This window comes from Monodelphis domestica, chromosome 1, assembly GCF_027887165.1.
Source record: "Monodelphis domestica isolate mMonDom1 chromosome 1, mMonDom1.pri, whole genome shotgun sequence".
Classification (NCBI taxonomy): domain Eukaryota; kingdom Metazoa; phylum Chordata; class Mammalia; order Didelphimorphia; family Didelphidae; genus Monodelphis; species Monodelphis domestica.
In genome coordinates this window covers 698,335,807-698,358,304 of record NC_077227.1, presented here as the reverse complement: position 1 = coordinate 698,358,304, position 22,498 = coordinate 698,335,807, and the positions used below count along the sequence as shown (strand labels likewise).

Sequence of the window (22,498 nt, the reverse complement as noted above, 5' to 3'; positions counted from 1 at the left end):
CTTCTGTCTTAGAACTGATACTAGGACAGAAGGTAAGGGTTTAAAAAACAAAATAATCATGGACTTGATCGTGACTGAGGGAAAGATATTGAGTGTATAAGGGAAGGGCAGGAGAAAGGGAAGGGATGGGCATTTGTGGTGCCTACAGTGTGCTAGACACTGGGCTAGACAACTATGCTGCTGAGGGGTCCACAGGACCCTAAGAAAGATGGTGAGAACAGTTATCTATTCTGATACAGTCTAGAAGAAGTCCAGTATTAGCACCATCAGGTCCCTTTAAAAGAAGGAAAGGAACTGCATAGTTGTTTTAAAAACCTGCTAAATCATGGCCTCAGAAACTTCTTAGCTGTGTGACCTTGAGCAAGTCACTTAACCCTGATTGCCTAGCCCTCTTTTGTCTTAGAAACTATACTAAGACTCCTGTCTTAAGGATTTTAATTAGAAAATCATCCTTGCTAAATCACAACTGAGCAGTAGAGGGCGGCAGAGTCAGGTACTGTAGGTACCATGGAGTGCCAGGATCTTGTCAGTGCCACTGGCCTCAATAGAAACAGAAGTCTAATGTGTTTTACAACTTCTGTAGGTAGCCATGGCAAAAATATCCATAAAATTTCCTAGGGTTAAGGAGGGAAATAAAAGAAAATCATAATTAGGAATAAATAAATTCATATTTTTCTTTCTTCCTTAAAAAAAAAAACCAAACAGATTTCATGGGATGATAGGCTGCAGCTTCTTTGTAACTTTTAAGCTTAGAGAATTGGTCCAGGGCAATAAGCAGTTAAGTGATTTGGCCTGGGTCATCCTGATAACATGTATCAGCAGCACTATCTTATTATGTTGTCTCTTAAGCCTTTTGCTACTATGTTTCAAGAATACTTTTTTTTTTTTAATCATGACTTTTCTTGTCTCAAGCAACCTAAGACCTTTCAAGGATTGCTACACTCTTCTCCCTCTCTTAATTGAGCCCTTGGCATCAGGACATCAGCTGTTTCTAATGTATCAAAAATTCCTTGACTTTCTATTAACTCCTACATGAGGAATTTTGACTTAAGGGAGGTATGGAATAAAAAGCAGATGCTAAATGTTTAGTATTAGTTTATATGGAATTATAAAATCATAGATATATTAGAGCTGCTGGGGTCTTTGGAGATCATCTAGCCCAACCCCCTCATTTTAAGAAGATGCAACAGGGGCAGCTAAGTGGCACAGTAGATAGAGCACCAGGTCTGGAATCAGGTCAAATTTGGCCTCAGCTACTTCCTAGTTCTGGGACCCTAGGCAAGTCACTTAACTCTGATTGCCTAACCCTTGCCCTTCTTTCTTAAGAGAGAAGGTGAAGGTTAAAATAATAACAAATAATACAAATTTAAAAAATGAAATAACTGAGGATCCAGAGAAATTACATGATCTGTCCAGGGTTAGAAAGCTAGAAGATGTCAGAGTCAGTAAATGACATACCTTCTCTACAGAAAGTGAAAAGTATTCATTTAGCAGTTTATAGTGGAACCTCTGGTCAGTCAAGACCAGTTTATGTATGAAAAAATAAGGTTGGTTGTGACATTTACCTAAGTTTCCAGATAAAGGAATATAAGTTATATTAACTCAATACATTGGAAACATAAGGAATTTAATGAGTCAGGGATGCAGTTGGTGAATGAAAATATAAATAAGGACTTAATCTTTTCATCATACCTGTTTGTTTTTCAAATGATTCCACCACCTCAGAGCCCAAGGTGATGGCTTTAGAAGGTTGTGATTACTAATACATACCGGTGATTGGATACTCTTAGATATTGTTCAAATGTATTAAGAATCTATAAGGCAGGGGTAGCTAGATGGTTCAGAGGATTGAGAGGCAGGGCTAGAGAAGGGAGGTCCTGGGTTCAAATGTGTCCTCAGAACCTTTTTAGCTATGTGACCCTGGGCAAGTTATTTACCTAGCCCTTACCACTCTGGTCTTGGAATCCATACACAGTATTGATTCTAAAATGGAAGGTAAGAATTAAAAAAAAAAAAAGAACCTATAAGGCATAGTGTGATAAGATCACTGACAACAATGTCACCCCCTATGATTTTGTTGTCTGTAAAGTTCTACTACAGGGCAATTCCTCTGGGAAGAAACTAGTCTAGATGAGTTTCTAGACCAAAAGGCAACAGACCCAAATTCTAGTCCCCAATCTGTCACTAAGCTGTGATGTGAAAATGGGAGCGTCACCACTTCTCTTTGGGCCTCAGTTGCGTCATTGGTAAAATGGGGATTAGTTGACCTCTAGGGACCTTTCCAGATCTATACTCTTACTGTTCCTATTGTTTACTTATTTTGCAAAAATAATAAGCTACATTACATATATCTTTTATAAATTGTTATTAATTGTTGTGGAATAACCAGAAACATAAAGGTAATAAACTGTAGCTAAATGTTACCAATATGCATTTCTAACTTAAAACCGTAGTAGCACTTTTCACTCTTGTGACTCACTAAACTGCCTGAGGATTCTGCCCCAAGTTCCAGATGTCTTAGTATCTGGGCTGCTGTCCCCAAAGTGCTAGAAAAAAAAAAGGTTGCCATTAAATAAGACATTCATGGAGATGACAGTGATCAAGAATAGGGTCATCCCAGCTCAGTCATCGACCTCGATCTTGATGCCTCTTAGTTTTCGGTTTTTTTTTTTTGTCTTCTGGTCTGGGCTTCAGGGAGCAAACACAGGCAGAGACTCCTGCGATGGCTTTAGGGAGATCAGTCCCTTTGATCCACTTGTTCTTTTCCCGGTCATACACCTGAACTGTTTTGGAGAAGGTGGTGTTTTCCCAGCTGTAGCCCCCAAGGATATAGATCTTCCCTTCCCACACGGCCACACCAGACTCACTGTTGGCCTGCAGCAAAGGAGACACTCGTGTCCACTGGTTACACTGGGGACTGTAAGATTCCACACTCAAGATGTCAAAGCGTTCCATAGATTCAATGTTGTCATCGCTGCCTCCAATGGAGTAGATGCTGTCCTCCAAGCTACACATACTGTGCCAACCTCGGGCCGTGATCATCGGCCTTTTCTCTTCCCACACATCGGTACGGTGATCATAGCAGAGGAGATTCTTCCGATAAGGGCCGATTTGGTAATCATGTCCTCCAGAGATATAAACAAAGTCTTTATAGATGGTGCCCGCATGGCCATATGTAAATCTAGAAACAGAGAGAAGTCAAGATAAATACTCTTAGTACCGACCCTACGATGGAATGGAAAACACATTCAACATGAAATCAGGTACACTAGGGCTGCCATCATTTACTACCTCCTATATTTCTTCCCTTTAGGGTATCTTTGATGCCTTCCTCTTATTTCCAGTCAGTTATAGCAAGTCAAATTCGGTCCCTTTTCATCGATTAGTGTGACTATGAGCAAGTCAGGAAATTTAAAGCTAAAAAGGGCTTGGAAACTATTTAGTTCAATCTTATTAATTTTCAGATGAGGAAATTATGACACAAAGAGGTTGTGTAACTTAAAAAAAAGACCCAAACCCTTATTTTCTGTCTTAGAAACAATACTAAGAAATGGTTTCAATGCAGAAGAGTGGCAAGGGATAGGCAACTAGGGTTAAATGACTTCCCCAGGGTCACATAGCTAAGAAGAGTCTGAGACCATAGTTGGATTCAGGACCTCTCATTTCCACACCTAGCTGGCCACCCGACCCTTGTGTCTTTCTTTGCCCTAAGCAGCTAATTCTCCATGTTCTGTGGTGTGCTACCCCCAAGGTTATGTAACTTAAGCACAATCACACAGTAGGGCAGAGTAGATTGGGTGGGAGGGTCTATGACCCATATGTGCTTGCCAATGACAAATCAGAACCAACTAACTGCCCTCTGAGCAGTCTGAAGCAAAGTTAAAGCTGCCATTGGTCCACGTAAAAGTGGAAGCTACAGGAAATGATACAAAGAAATGGTGGTAACTCCCTGTGAGGAGCTTTTTCCCCTTTGAACTTGCCTTGGAGGTGCTCTGGCTTGGGACCTCAGACTGCTTCCCTTTGGACTGCCATGTGGGTGTGTGAAAGGGTTCACTTCCTTTCCTGGCTTTTCTGGAAGGACTAGCCTATGGAGAAGCTCCTTGTCTTGGAGGAAGCCTTGTGGCTAGAACTCTTCTTTAATGTCTGAGCCTCCCTTTGCTGGGGCCTCTGAAGCCTGGCCTGTTTTCGTGTTTTGGACCAGGCCGGAGTACGGAGTAGTAATTATTTCTCTCTCTCTCTCTCTCTCTCTCTCTCTCTCTCTCTCTCTCTCTCTCTCTCTCTCTCTCTCTCTCACATTTTCCTTACTTTCACTCTTTCTATTTGTAAATAAACTACCATAAAAGTCATTCTGATAATTAATTTTGGTGACCACACTCATATATTTAGTCCAACCTTTAATTTTAACTTTTACAGTACTAATGAGTACTGGTAGAGAAAGGTTCCTCACTGGGAATTTCTTTTACCAATGAAATGGGAAATCCAGCACAAAAATGAATAATAATTGGCATTTACATAGCACTTTTAGGTTTCTGAAAGGCTCTAAATAGACTATTTCATATAAATTTCACATTAATCCTATGAATTCAATGGATAGAGTGCCAGAACTAGAGTTGGGATGACCTGGGTTCAAATATGGCCTCAGAAACTTCCTTTCCGAGTGACCCTAACCCCTTTTGCCTAGCTACTGATTGCCCTTCTATTTTAGAATTGTTACTAATACAAAAAGTTAAGGGCTTCAAAAATAATAATAATAATCCTATGAATTAGGTATGATAGGGATCATTTTCCTAGCTTTACAGATGAAGAAACTGGGGCTTAGCCAGGCTACGGTGATCATACCTCTAAAAACTGTGAGAGGATAAATCTGAGTAATAGTTCATTGGATTGAGAGCCATGTAAGTATAAATCTGTGAGAAAGCTCCCTGATTGTATCATCCTTAGCCAGGAGGCAACACCATCTTTGTAGAAGTTCACATTAGAGTTGAAAACTGAGAATAAAACTTACCTTGGCAAACCTGCCACATAAGACCAGGAGTCGTTCTTTGGGCTATATGCTTCCACAGAAGAAAGTGCCCCGTTTTCATTTCTCCCACCTACAGCTACCAGCATGTCTGAAATGGAGGCCAGGTAGAAATCTACTCGGCGCTGATTCATGGAAGCCACCTGCAAAAAAAGTCACAGTAACTCACATACCCATCAAGGATTCAGAGGGAGACTCAACACCTGGGGATTTCCCACAGCAGCAGCAGGAAAAGCAGCAATAACTGACATTTATGTAGCAATTGAGGATTTGCAAACTTTATAACCACTCCATAAGCATTATAGATATTATTTAAAAAATTTTCCATGAACAAAAATTTTATTTTTTCTCCCTACCCTTGAGAAAAGAAAAAGAAAACTCTTGCAACAAATACATATAAGCAGGCATAGCTAAGTGTCTCAGGGGACTGAGAGCCAGGTCTAGCAATGGATTCAAAGCTAAGAAATATGTAAGGCCAGATTGGAACCCAGAACCTCTTGGCTCTATGACTGACTTTCTATCTCCTGAGCCACCTGGCTGCTCCTTGTACAGGGTCTTGAAGGAAATCAGGGAAGCTAGGCATTAGAGGTAAGAAAGAAGAGCATTCTAGGTACAAGGGAGAGGAGAAAGTGAGTGCTATGGTGAGATGGGAGATGGAGTCATGGGTGAGGGTATAAGGGATAAAATTTAGGGGTTATTGACTGAATATATCATACTAGTGGTTGCCAGGGATTAATTCAATCCCAATAAAATCCTCAAGTCACTTTGGGCTTTTTATGGTGGTTTAATTATAATAGAGGGAAGAAATTAAGAAGGAGAGAGAGAAAGGAAAGAGAATTTAAACTGTTCTAGCCCAGGCTGAGCCAGGCAGGAGTTCAGAGGCCTTGGCCAAGGGGCTTTCTCAATGTAGCTTGGCTACCAGCCACGAGGCCTCCTCCAAGATGAGGGGTCTCCTAGGAGGATAGTGCTTTAGGAGGTAAAGGAAAGGAGGAATCAGCCTAACCCACTCACCAAGCATGCTAAGGATGCCACCACGAGCTCCCCATGCTGCTGAGCCCAACGTCTCAGAGAGAGAGAGAGAGAGAGAGAGAGAGAGAGAGAGAGAGAGAGAGAGAGAGAGAGGTCTCTGTGAGACAGCCCGGAGAGAAGAAGTGATGTGAAATATATAGACCATTGTTTACATCACTTCCTGCGTCTCACATGTACCAATGGAAGCTTAAGCTTGACTTAGGACAGCTCAGGGGGGTCTGTCAGTTGTTTCTTATTTGTCACTTGCTAGCACATGTCTGTCATAGGCCATTCTCCTCAACACTTAATCCTTAAGTAGGGGTGTAGACATTCCTGGTTGCTAGGATTTTAAAGACTAACCAGGGTGGAGAAAATCTAAAATTCACAAGTGACAGCAAGTAGGACATGAGAATCTAGATGGGAAAATGGAGGATTTGGCTCCATTAGTAACTGCCCACACTCTGGTTTTCTGCCCAAGAAGAAAAGGAATAAAATATAATAACATCCTATAAGGACTAAAGAAGAAAAGAATCCCTAAGGAAGGAGAAAGAAGACCAAACTGGCTTTAATCTCACCTTTATCCACTGGTTCCAGCGGGGATCATACCTATAGAGAAGATTTGAGGCCGCATCCCCTCCATTGTCCCTTGAGAAGCTGCCTCCCGCTATAAAAATGAAGCCTCCTAACACGGCCACACAATGGTGGCTCCTCCTGGCTGGGAGAGGTGTCTCCATGACCCACTGATCATTTTTGGCATCCAGAAAGCATGTGTCATCACTGAGCTCCAGGCAGCGCTCTGACACCTCCCCACCCACAAACAGGAGCCGCTCCTCATTGGTGCGCAGGGATGTGCGTTTGTTCTGCAGCACTGGCTGGGCAGCAACGTTATTGTGGTAGGCAACAGCTTCCTCGATGAAGCCCTCACAGTTCGCCTCTTTGGGCAACAGCGAGCAGACGGCAGGCTTGACCCGGTGCAGGAGGTCGCTCTTGGGGATCAGTGGGAAATGGATGTTTTCTAGCACCTGGAAGGCATCTGCCTCCCGCTCAGGATACTGGGTCAGCCACTGGAGGGCTGCCTGGAGCAGGTCATGCTCACACTCTCTCTGGACCAGGCTGCTGCCCAGGTACTGGCAGAGTTTCTGGAGGGAAACGTTCTGCAGAAAGTCTGGGGTGAAGGACAATGTCCCAAAGTTACGCAGGATGAAGGAGTCGATAAAAGAGTCCAGGCGCTTTAGACTGTAGATAGATGCTAATTCTTGCAGGTACAAATAATTCTCTTCACTCACCTCATTTTCCAGATACTCACAGCAGAAATCAACCACTTTCCAGATCTGCAGGAGGTGAGCAGTCTCTAAGACATAGTCGATGTTCCCACCATCTAATGAAAGCTCGCTGCCATAGAGAAAGTCAATGACGGTTCGAAGGCCAATGTAGGAGGCTCCAACCAGTTCCACTTCCTTCTGGTAGGCTTCACGCATACCAATGGTGAACATGGAGTTGAAGTAGTCACTGCATACAGCCAGAAGATTCCGGTGGGCGGGGACCCTCTGTTCATCCGCAACTAACACTATGTCACAGAAGAGACCTCGGTGCCTCTGCTCATTCAGCCTCTGGAGCACCATGTTGGGATGGTCAACCCATCTGTAGACCTGAAACAAACAGATCACATCAGAGCTCTCCTTCCCAGTGGAACAGGAAGAACATTGAGCTGGGAAAGCAAGATCAAAAATCCTAACAATTCTGTGGCCCTTACTTCAGACAAAAGGTCACCAAGAGTGGGGACCACATTTTTTTAGGCAATTAAAATATTTTTATTGATGTTTTTCATTTTTTTACATCATATTATAATTTTTTTTAAATCCTTACCTTCTGTCTTAGAATCAATACTTTGTATTGGTTCCAAGGTAGAGAGAGGTTTAAGGGCTAGTCAGTGGAAGTTAAGTAACTTGTCACACAGCTAGGAAGTGGCTGGGGCCAGATTTGAATCCAAGACTTCCCATCTCTAGACCTGGCTCTCTATCCACTGAGCCACCTAGCTGCCCCCCTCCCTTATTTTTTCCTTTTTATTTACTTAATTATTTTATCCATCCATCTCACCCTCCCCCCCCCCATCTCAAAAGTGCTAAGGATGATACTATATACGTTAAAAGGGTACTCAGCACTCAGTGATAAAGGTGTCTTGGCTACCTGATGAGGCAGGGGATCCCCAAGATCTAAGCTAAAGCTGAGCAAACTTGGGCCTGGGAATTCTAATCATCCTTTTCAAGGGAATTCTTTATTGTTCTTCAGTAGTGACCTCTTCATTTGGAGTTTTCTTGGCAGAGATACTAAAGTGGTTTGCCATTTTCTTCTTCAGCTTATTTTACAGATGAGGAAACTGAGGCTAATAGGGTTAAGTGACATAGTATGGTTCTGAGGCCATCTGAACTTGGAAGATAAAGTCTTTCCAACTCCAGAGCCACCAGCTGCCCTCTAAAGCAATCCTGCAGTGCCAACTTGGGTTTCTGTCTCCATATGTGAATTCCACCATTCTCAAATTTTTTGGTCTTAGGACCTTTTATGCTCAAGAATGATTGAGGATCCCTTAAAGAGCTTTTATTTATATAGGTTAAGTTTATCAATACTGACTCTACTATGAAATAAAATATCTTTGTATTTTGGTGAAAATAGTTTCTATTCTTGAATCCATAAAAAAGGTGTCAGGAACTCCAAGTGGTCCTGGACCATACTCTGAGAATAACTGCTTTAATGTTATCTTTAGTAAAAAAAAAAAAAAAGCAAACAAAGCCAGTGAAATGTAGCTAAAAAGAATACTTCTTATCCTAATGACACCATCACCTAGGGCAGTGATGGCAACCTTTTGAGCTTGATGTGTCAAAATTTGCCAAAAACACGGAAGCATAACTCAGGTGGTGTGTCACTCTGAGAAAAAACAACAACATAATTTCACGATATTCGTGTACTTCTCGGCATGTGGCCATGTGTCATCGAAAATGGCTATGCATGTCAGTGCTGACATGTGTCATAGGTTCGCCATCATGGTCCTAAGGTAAGCCTTTCTTGCTCTACCCCTTTCCCTCAGTTCATTGCTTTTTCTTTTATAAACCTTTAACTTCTGTCTTGGTTTGATACTAAGTATTGGTTCCAAGGCAGAAGAGTGGTAAAGGCTGGGCAATTGGGGTGAGGTGACTTGCCCAGGGTCACATAGCTAAGAAGTATCCAAGGTATCTCATTTCCAGGCCTGGCTCTATCCAATGAGCCATCTAGCTGTGCCTCTCTCTCTTTAATTCTTAGGGATCCCTTCTTCCTTACATCCTTTGTTTATGCCTCCCTAAGTACATGTGAGTACAATTAGGTGGCACAGTGGATAGAGCACTGGACTTGGAATCAGTAAGATTCATCTTCATGAGTTCAAATTTGGCTTTGGATAGTTATTAGTCTCAGTTTCCACATCTGTCAAATGAGTTAGAGAAGGAAATGGAAAACCACTCCACTATCTTTGCCAAGAAAACTCCAAATAGGCGGCAGTTGGGAGCTCAGTGGATTGAGAGCCAGACCTAGAGACAGAATGTCCTCAGTTCAAATCTAGCCTCAGACACTTCCTAGCTGTGTGACTCTGGGCAAGTCACTTAACCCCCATTGCCTAGCCCTTACCACTCTTCTGCCTTAGAACAAATATACAGTATTGATTCTAAGATGGAAGGTAAGGGTAAAAAAAGCAACAAAAAAACTCCAAAATGGGGTCACATAAGACTTGGACACAAGTGAAAATGTGTGTTTGCTGTGGGAACTGATATTTAGTGGGAAAGGTCAAGCCTTGGTTATAGAGCTTGATGACCTTCTTCCCCTACTGGAGTGATTCGCCATTTCTTTCTCTTACTCATTTGACAGATGAGGAGAAACTGAGACAAACACTATTAAGTGACTTGTTCAGGGTCATACAGCTAGTGACGGAGTCCTTATTTGAACTCAGGTCCTCCTGAATCCAGGACTGGCAATGCCCTCATTTTACAGATTAGGAATCTTTAAAAGGTTAAGTGATTTTCCCAGTGACCATTATGGAGTTTAAGCTCCTCATTTTACAGATGAAGAAACTGAACCCAGAGAGGGTAAGTAGCTTCTCAGGGTCACATAGCTAACAACTAGAATGTACAGAGTATTTTAAAGTTTGTGAAAGACTTTCCAAAGATTTTTCATTTGACTCAGCTGGAAAGTATCTGGGTAGTATTTGAACTGCAGGATTTAAATTAATGTCCAGAGTCTAATTCCACAGAACCCAGGTCTCCCAGATTCCAAGGCCAAGTCGTATCCATGTTTCTGTGCTGCGCTCTATAAATAAGTCCAGCGAATTGCTCTTTCGGTGGGTAAAGAAAGGCTTGATTTTACATATTGGTTTCCTTGCCACAGGAACTGCTCCTCTCAGTTATCCCCTTTAATTGGGATATAAAGAAATAAAAATGGAATTGGGCGGCTCAGTCCCGCCATACTCCTCACGTGTCCAGGGGAACAAAAAACCAGAGCCTCTTGATAAGGGATTGGCCCCTTTGACAGGAGACACTGAAAAGTCAGAGCAGATGTCTGCCAGATCCATGTTTTTGCACTCTGTCCACAGGAGCTTTCCTAAATGCTGCTGCCCTCGTGTGACTATTGTTGGCACTGCTTCTCTCCTCCTCTAATGTTTAACTAAAAGCTGATTTCATTTAACCTTCCCTTCCCGGACTGTTTTGGTGATCCATCTGGGGCTGGCTTCTCGAAACGTGTCATTTCTGACATCTAAAAGCAGAATCCCACATTCCAGTTTCAGATAGAGGCCCGGGAGGGCTCTTAGGGGCCTCGGCTGCCACAAGGCAGAGATGAGTCAGCCCCGACGGGAGATAAACAAGCTGGCTCAGTCTCCAGCCCAGGAGGTTAACCTGACACGGATGGGCTTGAACACACAAGGAGGAGAAAAGTAAACTTCTCATTTGTTCAGCCCTAGCGAGGGATATCCGGTGCAGCGGTGTGGGATTTCAGAGACCGGACAAAGGAAATGCTACAGGAAGCAACTGAATGGGCTGGACAACAAGATTCAAAGACCTGGGGAAAGGCTAGGGGGTACCTCCTGAGTCATCCTTTTGAGGATGGAAAGGATCTTAGAAGTCTTTGGGGCCAGCCCCCTCATTTTACAGATGAGGACATTTAATGGGGTTAGTTAAGTGATTTACAACCAAATACTCTGAGGGCTACAGAGATGAAGGAATTACCATCCTGCTCTTCAGAAATGTATAAACTAGAAACAATCTGCGAGCTCTTATGTTCAATCATTTCCAGACCTGCCTGATCCTTCATGAGCTCATTCGGGGAATTCTTGTCAAAGCCACTGGACTGGTTTGCCATTTCCTTCTGCAGCTCATTTTACACATGAGGAAACTGAGGCAAACAGGCTAAAGTGACTTGTTCATTGCTATTAAGTGTCTGAGGCTGGATTTGAACTCCAGAAGAGAATTCTTTCTGACTCATGGCCCAGCACTATCTACTGTGCCATCTAGCGGGCCATTCAGACTATAACAAATAGAAATTCACAATGCAAACTTGCACAGAATCAGTCTCTAAACTGGGGGCACTCATCGGCCACCTGGGCTACCCCATTCTGAAAAAAGAATTCCCACAAAGTCCCATGAATTGAGTGGTTCTCCAGACTTTGGACCCAGCAACCCCTGGGGCAGCCCATTCCACTTCTGAACCTCTCTCATCGGCCTCAGGAAGGTTTGCCTTTATTCAGCCCAAACTGTCTCTTCACAAAATTCACCCAATGCTCCAAATTCTGCCCTCTTGGGCCAAGCAGGTCAAGGTTAATTCCCTTTTCAGAAGACAATTTTCTGATGAATAAGGTATTAGATCCTCTACTATGTAGGCAAACATGGCATGAGATTTAAGATGCATAGTGTGGAAAGTGATTAAGTTTAAAGTCAGAAGACCTGAGTTCAAATTTGGCCCTGCTCCTTAATATCTGTTTGACTAGGGGCAAGTCACTATGCCTACTTAGGTCTAACCTTCCTCATCTGGAAAGCAAAGACACTGGACCTGATTAGAGTTCAGCAAATTACATTTTTGCATGACAACAGAACTTTTTTTTTTTTAACTCTTACCTTCTGTCTTAGAATCAATACTGTATATTGGTTTCAAGGCAGAAAAGCAAGAAGAGCTAGGCTAGGCAATGGGGGTTAAGTGACTTGCCTAGGGTCACCTAGCTAGCAAGCGTTTGAGGCTGGAACTTGGAGAAACTTCTTAGTTCTCAGGCCACACAAAAGCAGGTGGTGAACCAGCTTTGGTCCACAGGTGTGCCAACCCTTAGACTAGACCATCTCCTGGGTTCCCAGAAGCTCTAAATCCTATGATCCCATGAACAGGATTGCCCCAGGATAGCCCTTCTGGAAAGGCAGGCTGGGCATTAGGCTTCCACCTCAGGTTCCTAGAGATTTGGGGCACAATTACTGGCTGGTATTCAGAGTTCTGTGAGACCTTGTTGAGTTTTCATCTTCAATTCAGGGACCAAAAGTTGAATCTCCCACTGACTCCTCATTCATGCTGAGTGGAGATGAAGCTGGGACGGAGAGGTGCTCTGAGTTAAAGGAGAAGAGTGGACTGAACAGCAAAGGCTAATGTCAGATGGCTTCCAGGGGTCTGTTCCTCTTTGCCTACCTGCACAATAGGAAAGAAAGAACTCTCCTGCTTCCCCAGGATTTCTCAAATTCCGCTTTTGTAGGCGAACTACCATATAACTATGATCCAGCCTCAGATACTTACTAGCTGTGTGATCCTGGACGAGTCACTTAACTAAATTGACCCTGTTTGGCTCAGTTTCCTCATCACAATAATAGCAATAGTATAGTAATAATATATTGCTATGGGACAACTAGGGGGCCAGACATGGAGATAGGTCCTCAGATCAAATCCAGCCTCAGGCCACTTTCTAGCTATGTGACCCTGGGCAAGTCACTGAACCCCCATTACCTAACCCTTACTGCTCTTCTGCCTTGAAACTAAAAATATTATATTGATTCTATGAAGGAAGGTAGGGTTTTTTTGTTTTTGTTTTTTTATAAAACCCGTACCTTCCATCTTGGAATCAATACTGTGTATTGGTTCCAAAGCAGAAGAGTGGTAAGGGCTAGGCAATGGGGGTTCAGTGACTTGCCCAGGGTCACACAGCTGGGAAGTGTCTGAGGCCAGATTTGAACCTAGGCCTGACACTCAATCTACTGAGCCACCCAACTGCCCCCTAGAGTTTTTATTTTTTAAAATGGAGGAGGACAGGAGAAAGGCCATTGGATTTGACAATGAAGAAATCATTGGAGGGTAACTAGGAGGTTCAGGAGTTAGAGACAGGAGGTCCTAGGTTCAAATCTCACCCCAGCAAATCACTTAAACTCTGTATGTCTGACAAAAAGATCCACTGGATCCACTAGAAAAGGAAATGATAAACTACTCCAGTATCCTTATCAAGAAAAACCCAAGCTATTGTTCATGGGGTCAAAGAGTCAGACACAACTGAACAACAACAGATAGGGAGACCTAGGCTTAAAAAAAAAAAGGATTCTACTGCTTCTTCAAATAATCAAAAAACTGCTTCTCCCACTTACAATCTGGAATAAATTGAAAGAACACAGCCTCTTTTGCTTTTAAATACAATCTCTTACTTTGCCCTTTGGGCAAAGTGTTTAACAGCTTTCCTCTGTGTCAACTAGATAGAGCAAATAATATTTCTTCAAATAAAACTCTACCCACTGATCTTAGTGAAAAGTGGAGGCTACTTTCAGAAATGGAAATCTGAATTCATTCTCATTGTGTCAGAAAGCAACAACTGGGGCTACACTGCATTTAATACAATACCTTCTTGAATAGGTTGGTTAGTTTTCTGAACTGTTTTTCTCCCCATTTAAATTCTTTGTATGAGGGATCACCTTTTCCATTACAAGGGGAGGAATACTGGAAAATATAGGTGTTAGAAAAACAAAATATATCAATTTTTTTCTTAAAGAAAAAAAAAGTTAAAGTAATTCCTGGGCTAAATGAGTTCTGACAAAGAAGTATTCCTGGTATGTGCCAGTCTCCATTTGTAGCTGAGCACCCTATCACCCAAGCAGTCACCCCTAATGTCACAAGCTAAGCAAAGGGTGTTCTCAGCTCACATGCCCTCAAAAGCCCTAGGGGCCTCAGGGACCTAATTTTGGAGTGCAGTGAGTAAAAGCTGGGAAAATCATGAATATCCATCTAGAGGATGCCAGGCAGGGAGGAGAAAGTTGGAGAAACCCATTGTTCCCCTCCTTTTTTTAGGCTGACAAACTGCTTTACTGAGTTCTTAGCCATTATGGAAAGGCATCTTCTGTGTACTTTGTATTTGCTTAAAGGTATACTTGTTGCACAATTAATGTGTATATATTTTTGTGTATACATGTTATCTCCTCCATTAGATAGTAAATTCCTTGAAGGCTTGACAGATTTATTTTTGTCTTTGTATCCTGATAGCTGAGCACAGACTCCAGTACATAGCAGGTGGTTAATAAAAGCTGACTGATTGATTGATTGATAGCCTTTATTCTGCTTTAGGAACCTGAGCTTTCCCTTTCTATAAAATGATTTCTGAGAATCCTCCCAACATTTGATGATTCTCCTTCCACTCTGCCAATCGAGATATGAAAACACCCCCAGTCTTCACTTTAAAGATGAATAACCTAAAACCAAGTGCTGGGGAGACTGTTCCTTGTTGTATAATCGACAGACAGAAAGCAAAGCATAGGGGCTAAATGCCTAGCTAGGAAGAGCTGAGTTCAAGTCTTGATTCCAACACATATTAGTTGTGACCATAAACAAAAGTTAATGTTAATAAACTCATTAAAGGCTTCTGCAGATGAGTAGAAAACCTGCCTCAAACTTGGAGGAAGTTTCTAGACCAAGAGCTCCCTATGCCAAAGAAATCAGCATGGTACAGTTGAATAAGCACCTCCTCTGCAATCTGAAGACAAGGGTATACATCCTGACTTTGATAAATTCGTGTTGTTGTTTTTTTCAAATCAAATATTATTAGCTTACAGTGAGTTCAATCAGAAAACACACATACTCTACTACCTGAGTGACCTTGGAAGTCCAAACCAAAAAGAAAATTGAGGCTGAGAGGCTAGAGGCATATCATTCACACCCATACATACCTTTGAAGATTCGCTTATCTTGTATGGACGAGACACTCTGGTCTGTCTGGCCCCCTCCATTATAAATTGATTGACAGTATTCCTGCAACAACAGAAAAGAGAATAACTGAACATACAATATTGTTGTCATTTACTAAATTCCCATGGAATTGGCACATGACCACTGGAAGCTAGAAGGGGGGAAGTCATGGAAAAAGCAAGGAGACTATAAGATGGAGATGGAATCTAATTAGCTTTATTACTGGTTTTCTTTTAAAACAAATTATAATGAAAAACCTGAAGTAGTTAATGAATACCATTCATCTTCTAGTTCCCAGATTATCCATCTGCAAATAACTGCCATATCTTTCGTGTTCTGTTGGCCATGAGTATGGTTTAGAAACCTGGTACACATACAATTCTGTCCTTTGGCTGAATGAGAACCCCTAAAAGGAGCATTTATGTGGACATCTGGAGGTACCCTAGTATTTGTGTATGAGTATACACAAACCTATAAATACATATATGCATGTTTATACACATACCTTAGTGTGTATGCATATATATATTTATACCTTCAGGTACCCACATTTATCTATCTCTAAATGTATACAACATTATTAAATAGCTAAACAATTTCTGGAAAATTTAGAAAAGTGTGGCCTTGCCCATATTTCAAGGTAAAGACAGTTCAGTGCATAAGGGAAATTTAAGTTAGACAATTATTAAGTACCTACTGTATGCAAGGCATAAGGCTACTGGGAGTGTAAAGATAAAAATGAAAGATCCTGCCTTTAAGGGGGATCTTGCCTATTGAATAGAAGGAGAAGAGATCAATGGTACATGTTTGTTGAATTAAGTTGGGTTCTTATTCTCTGCCAAAATGGTAACTTTAGGCAAGTCACTTGACCCATATGGACTACAGTTTGCTCATCTGTAAAGTGAGTCTGGTAGATACGATCATCACTGGGGTTCCTGCCGTCTCTATCTGTCTGCAAAAGTGGGCAGATAGCTGTTGATGGGTTTTGTGGGGGAAGAAGAAATGTGGAGGACGGGGGCAGACAGGAAGTGGGCAGGGGAATCAGGTAAGTCAAAGCATGGCCCTGCCCCAAATGGGGCACAGGTTGTACTTACCTGGCCTGACTTCAACAGATTATCTGGGGGCAGAATTCCCCCAGAATATGGTAACCTGGAGAAGGTACAGGTATCAGCTCCAGGGAACAGTAAAAACTATCCATCCACATAGCTAGGCAACTAGGCAACAGGATGACCTGCCCACTGGCACTAGAAGAAAAGAGGTGGCAAGGTCTCCGTGACTCAATTTCCTAGGTGGAATAAGTCAAGAAGAAAATAAAAGCAGGTTTTACCTGCTCCCAGTTAGTGGAAAGGCCAATGATTATAGTTTCCGACGACCTGGGTTCAAAATCTGACTCTGCTCCTCCCTGGGTGACTCCAGGCAAGTGACTTGTTCACTCTGGGACTAGGTTTGCTCCTTATAAAAAGGAAGATTGCAAGAGATGGCTTCAAGATCCCTCCTACCTCTAAATTCCAAGACCTAAGTACAAGAGACTAGGGCGAAGCTCCGAGTCCTCCCCAAAACTATTGAATCAGTTCTTCAGGGGCTACTCTGGCCATTCTGACTAATGGGGGACGGCGGTTTTCTCTCTGACTCCCCACACACACCCACACACCCAATTCCCAGCCATCTAAAGCCTTCCCTCCGCCAAAAAACGAAAACAAGCACAAAAGCCCCTAATCAAGCCGCGATCCCAACAAAGATACTAAACTGTCATTAAACAGCCATTGCGTACAGGCTGGGGGACACAGAAAGTTTGGAGATAACCCGAGCCCTGCTCTCAAGTAGCTTGCAATCTAGTAGGACAAAACACAATGGAACAGAGAAGAAAAGGCGTCTCAGCAACAGATCTGGAGCTCTCGCTTTAACCCCCAAACCACATTTGGTTCATTTAAATTTACATTTTTGAAGGGGGCTGGGCTCTGGCCGCCAATCCAGGCAGGGGTAAGAAGGGATTGGGGGGGGGGGGGAACGGGGGGGAGGATCAGTCAGCTGAAAGGCTGGGACAAAGACTCTGGGTCCAAGCTGGACCGCTGACTGCAAGGGTAAGGAGAGGCTCCATGCTTTACGCGGGGGGCAGCTAAAACAAGGGGTGCAAAGTAAGAAGGGAGGGAGGAAGGGCGGAAGGGCAGGAGGCTCGGGAACTGGCACAGGGGTTAAACGGACCAACCTGGGGAGCTGTGCGCTGCGCGGACGGCCGCCGCTACTGGCTGACCAGGGCAGCGCAGCCGGCGCCCGGGCTGGATCCCTATCCCCGGCCGGAGCGGCGGGGCGGTGGCAGCAGCGCGGCCGGCCCTCCGCCGGCTCGGTCCACAGCCATGGCTCCGCCAGGAAGTGCTGGGCCGAGTGAAGCGGAGGCTGGGCCAATAAGAGCGCGGGGAGCGAGGGGCGGGGGCCCGGGAAGAGGTGGGCTCAGCCTGTGGCCAGCTGACGCTGGCCGGGCCGCAAACAAACAACCAGCCAGCCGGGCCCGCCTCCAACCTCCTCCCTCCTCTCTCCTCTGCTTTCCTCCTCCCTCCCTCCTCGTCTGCGCTTTTCTCTTCTCCTTCCTCCTATCCTTCCTCTTTCCTCCTGTCTCCTCCGTTCTCTTTCTCCTTTCACCTTCTTCCTACCTCTTTCCCCCTTTCCCCTACTCCCTTCCCTCCTCCTCTCCCCTTTCTCTCCGTCTCCACCTCCTCTCCCTCCCCCTCTTCCCCTCCTCATTCCTCCCTCCTCCATCTCTCTGGTCCTCCCTTCATCTCCTTCCTCCCCTTTCTCTCCCCTCCCTGCTTCCTTCTCCTTTCCCTCCTTTTTCTCTCCTCCCCTTCCTCTTCTCCTCTCCTTCCCTGCCTCCTTCTCCCCCCACCTTTTCACTTCTTCCTTCTGTTCCTCCCTCCCTTCATCTCCTTCCTCACTTTTCTCTCCTCTCCCTGCCCCTTTTCTCCTCTTCCCTTGCTTTCCCTCCTCCTCTCTCACCTCCTCCTTCCCCCCCTTCCTTCCTTCTCTCTCCTTTCTTTTTTCCTTTCCCTTTCTCTCCTCTGTCTCTCTTCTCCACTTCTCCCCCTTCTTTTTCTCTCCCTCCCTCCTTCCTCTCCTCCAGCTCCTCCCTCCCAAAAGTCTGGGGGAGCCCTTAACTTGAATGGTGCTTTGCTGCTAACCCACTTGGGACAGGCACAGGGGGAGAGGGAAGGAAATCTTTGGAACCTGGTATCTCAAGCCCTTGGGATTTAGAGCCAGAAGGAGCTTTTCTAGTACATAAACCTCCCCTTTTTAAAACCTTCCTTTCTATTTTACTGACAACTCTTAAGATAGAAGGGCTGGGGCAGCTAGGTTGCTCAGTGGATTGAGAGCTAGGCCTAGAGAAGTAAGGTTCTAGGTTCAAATGTAGCCTCAGGTACTTCCTAGCTGTGTGACCCTGGGCAAGCCACTATTTCCTAGACCTAATCACTCTTTTGCCTTGGAACCAATACATAGGTAGTATAGATTCTAAGACAGAAAGTAAAGTTTAAAAAAAGGGGGGGAGGCCTAAACAAATGGGATTAATTAACTTCCCTGGGGTCACATAGCTAGGAAGTGCCTGAGGCCAGATTTGAACCTAATTCTTCCAGATTCCTAGCCTGGTACTCTATTCACAGTGCTACCTAGCTGTCCCTCCTTAGCCCTTTAAGGTTTGCAAAGTGATTTACATATGTCAAGGGAAGTGCTGTTATTATCCCCATTTTTACAAATGAGGAAAGGTCTGTCTACTGAGGTAGACAGAGATTGTGATTTATCCAGCTAGGAAGTATTTGAGGTCAGATTTGCCCCCTCCACTCTTTTTTTTTCCAAATGAGGAAACTGAAGAAACCATACTCTTAAGAGCTGAGGGTAAAGTGACTTAGAATTCCAGGATGATTGAGCTAGAAAAGACCTTAGAAATTATATATTCCACTTCATTTTACACATAAAGAAATTGAGGTAAGCTGTTAGAATATGACTTTTTAGAGGGAAAGACGGTTTTTGCTCTTCTTTCCATCCCAAGCTCTTAGCACAGACCTGGCACATGGTAAGCACTTATGGACTTGCCCAATGTCATCAGCCATGGCAAGTGGTGTAGACCCAGTTTCTCAGACTGGAAATTCCTCTTTCTCTACTTCGCAGAGGATCCCTAATGAGTAACACAGTTACAATTTAATGCCATAGTTTCAGTTCTCCACCCTGTTCTCACCACCAAACCCTTCTGAGAAGCAACAATAACTTATAGGAAATGCAGTATATGCTACAGAAATGTAGTCAATTTGCAAACAAGAAGCTTCGAGTTCAGTGGCAAAGTCAGAATTTGAACCTAAGCCCCTCAGTTATTATTAATGATATTAAGTGTACTATGTTTCAGGCATGATGCTACACCCTGGAGGATACAATGAAAGGCAAAAGACAGTCTCTGCTCTCAAGGAACTCAGGGTCTAATGAGGAAGCAGCCTGCAAATAACCAGATAAAAACAAAGTATTCTTCCCTTGATTCTAGGTCATCTCACAAAGCCTCACAGGCAGCAAACAATGGAGTAGAGATTCTCAGCCCACAAAGGAGGAAGATGCACCATTTTTGTGCCCTTGAAAAAAAAAAAACATTGAAAATCCTGGATATTTCTAGGCTCATTATATCAGGGTTTTTGTTTTGTTTTGCCCAGATCTATGATTAAAATGGCAGAGGGAGGAGCTGTTTAAGAAGCACAGTGGATAGAGCTCCAGGCTTGGAGTTGGGAGGGTCTGGGTTCAAATTTGATCTCAGACCTTTTCTAGCTGTGTTACCCTGGGCAAGTAAGTCACTTAGACCCTATTGCCTAGCCTTTGCCACTTTTTTTAAAACCCTTACCTTCCATCCCAGAATCAGTACTGTGTATTGATTCCAGGGCAGAAGAATGGTAAGGGCTAGGCAATGGGGGTTAAGATGTTGTGGGGGTGAAGAGGTGTACCCTCGGGGTTCGGGAAGGATACCTTTTTGCAAGAAGGCAAGACCCCAAAACTTAGCTTAAAAGTAAAAAGAGAAATTTATTAATTTAGAAAGTAAAGTTGAGAATGGCCAGGAGGATAGTACAGGTGGAACAACAAGATGGAAGGCTGCTCCTTGGGAGGACAGCATGGATGGAAAAGCTGTCCCCGAGACAACATCAGTTCTGGGGATTTTATACTCTTTACAACAGATGCTGTGCCATGGTGTGGACGTGACTCTAGAGTGGTAGACTCTCAAGCATTCGGTCAGGGGTTTGGTCATCTGACTGGGGTCTTCCTGGACACATAGAGAATGACTCTCACAAAAGATTCTTTGGTTTTAGGGAACAGACAGATGTGTGAGATACAGCCTGATAGAATCGAGGTGTAGCCTGGAGATGCATCTCTCTGTCCATCTTAAATCTAAAGGAGGATCAAAGGAAGACAATCATCTCAGGGCCCTATAGGGGTCATTAGATGTTTTAGGCTAGGAATCATGAGGATGTAAGGGAGCAAAGGAATTTTCCTGATAATAGTTTGCCTGAGTTTCTGGGGATACAATGCCCATGTCAAAGTGACATGCCCAGGGTCACACAGCTAAGAAGTATCTGAGGCCAGATTTGAACCTAGGACCTCTCATCTCTGGGCCTGGATCTCAATCCACTGGGTCACCCAACTGCCCCCTCTACTCTTCTATCTTAGAAGTGATACTAAGGGGGGCAGCTGGGTGCCTCAGTGGATTGAGGGCCAGGTCCAGAGATGGAAGATCCTGGTTTCAAATCTGGTCTCAGATTTTCCTAAGTGTGTGACCTTGGGCAAGTCACTTAACCCCATTGTCCATCCCTTACCATTCTTCTGCCTTAGAACCAATATACAGTATTGATTCTAAAATGGAAGGTAAGAGTTTTAAAAAAAAAAAGTGCTTAAAAAAGTATTTAAAAAAAACTAAGACATTTTAATGATATAGAGATCTCCTGGGTAGGAAAATTCCCTTTATCTATGCAGGTCAGCAATATTTTGCAACTTATAGAATGGCCTAGGGAATTGGAACATTAAGTGACCTGCCCAGTGTTATATACAGTATATATCAGAGGCAGGATTCAAACCCACTTTGATATGAGTTCTTAATGCATTCCTTTGACCAGCTGTCTTCCTTTTCACAAGCAGCATTAATGTCAACAGTTATAATTTTATCCTCAAAGGTGCTGTTATCCTTTCACCAGTGGTCTGTGACACAAAAGGCCTGACATTTCTTTTGCAGAATTTTTCCTGCTTTCCTGACAGAACCCTGTTTCTGCTGACTTGGGAGAATCATGGTTTATAGACTGTTAGATTGGGAAGAGAATTTAGAAACCACATAGAGGAGCAGTTAGGTGGCTCAGTAGATAAAGAGTCAGGCTTGAAGATGGGAGGACCTGTTCAAATTTGGCTTAAGACATTTCCTAGCTATGTGACCCTGGATGAGTCACTTAATCCCAATTGCCTAGCTCTTAATGCTCTTCTGTTTTAAAAAAGGAAAAGAGGAGGCAGCTGGGTAGCACAGTGGATTGAGAGCCAGGCCTAGAGATGGGATGGTCCTGGGTTCAAATATGGCCTCAGGCACTTCCTAGTTGTGTGACCCTGGGCAAGTCACTTGACCCCCATTGCCTAGAGCTTACCATTCTTCTGCCTTTGAACCAATACATAGTATTTATTATAACATGGAAAGTAAAGGTTTCAAAATAAAAAAGGAAAAGAAACCATCCAGCCTAACCTAATCATTTTGTTTTATTATTTTAAACCCTTAACTTCTGAATTAGTAGCAAATAAAAAAATTATTTAAAAATTCTTTTATTCTGCTTATATACTACAGTTACACAAGAACTGGCAGAATTTCTTCCATAATAGAAGAAAAAAAAATCTTCCATAGGACTAAGATCAGCTATGCAAAAAAAAAAAAAAAGATATGAAATAATCTACCCAAGACTAGTTTGAAGCACCATGGTGACAAAAGCAGAAGTTGAAAGTGATTTGAACCCAAGTCCTCCTGATTCCAGATCCAGTGCTCTTTCCACTGCCCCTTAACCTACTCATTTTACAGAGGAGGAAATCAAAGTCCAGAGCAATTCAAGAAATTGTCTACACTAATTAAAATATGGAGTGACAGAGCTGGGACTCAAACCCAGGTCCCTAAATGCCTGACCCTGAGTTGTATCCACTGTACCTCACTGCCTTGAAACCAGGCAGGCTAAGAAGACTGATTCCATATCTCTATGGCAATCCCTAAGGGCATAGCCCAGA

At 43.4% G+C, this 22,498-nt stretch overlaps 1 protein-coding gene across 2 annotated transcripts in view; it reads right to left on the bottom strand.

Moving 5' to 3' along the window:
• Positions 1–670: 670 nt before the first annotated feature.
• KLHL36 (kelch like family member 36) overlaps positions 671–22,498 on the bottom strand; it is a 65,276-nt gene continuing 43,448 nt past the window's right edge. The window contains exons 1-5 of one of the 2 annotated variants that reach the window (XM_056810325.1): positions 17,442–17,728; positions 15,217–15,298; positions 6,604–7,677; positions 5,006–5,163; positions 671–3,181 (exon numbers count right to left, since the gene is read on the bottom strand). In XM_056810325.1, coding sequence (XP_056666303.1) covers positions 2,626–3,181; positions 5,006–5,163; positions 6,604–7,677; positions 15,217–15,276 — 1,848 coding nt within the window. In that variant the 5' untranslated portion in view covers positions 15,277–15,298; positions 17,442–17,728 and the 3' untranslated portion in view covers positions 671–2,625. Of the gene's footprint in view, positions 3,182–5,005; positions 5,164–6,603; positions 7,678–15,216; positions 15,299–17,441; positions 17,729–22,498 lie in introns of those variants that run through there. The other variant, XM_056810329.1, reaches the window with a different exon arrangement.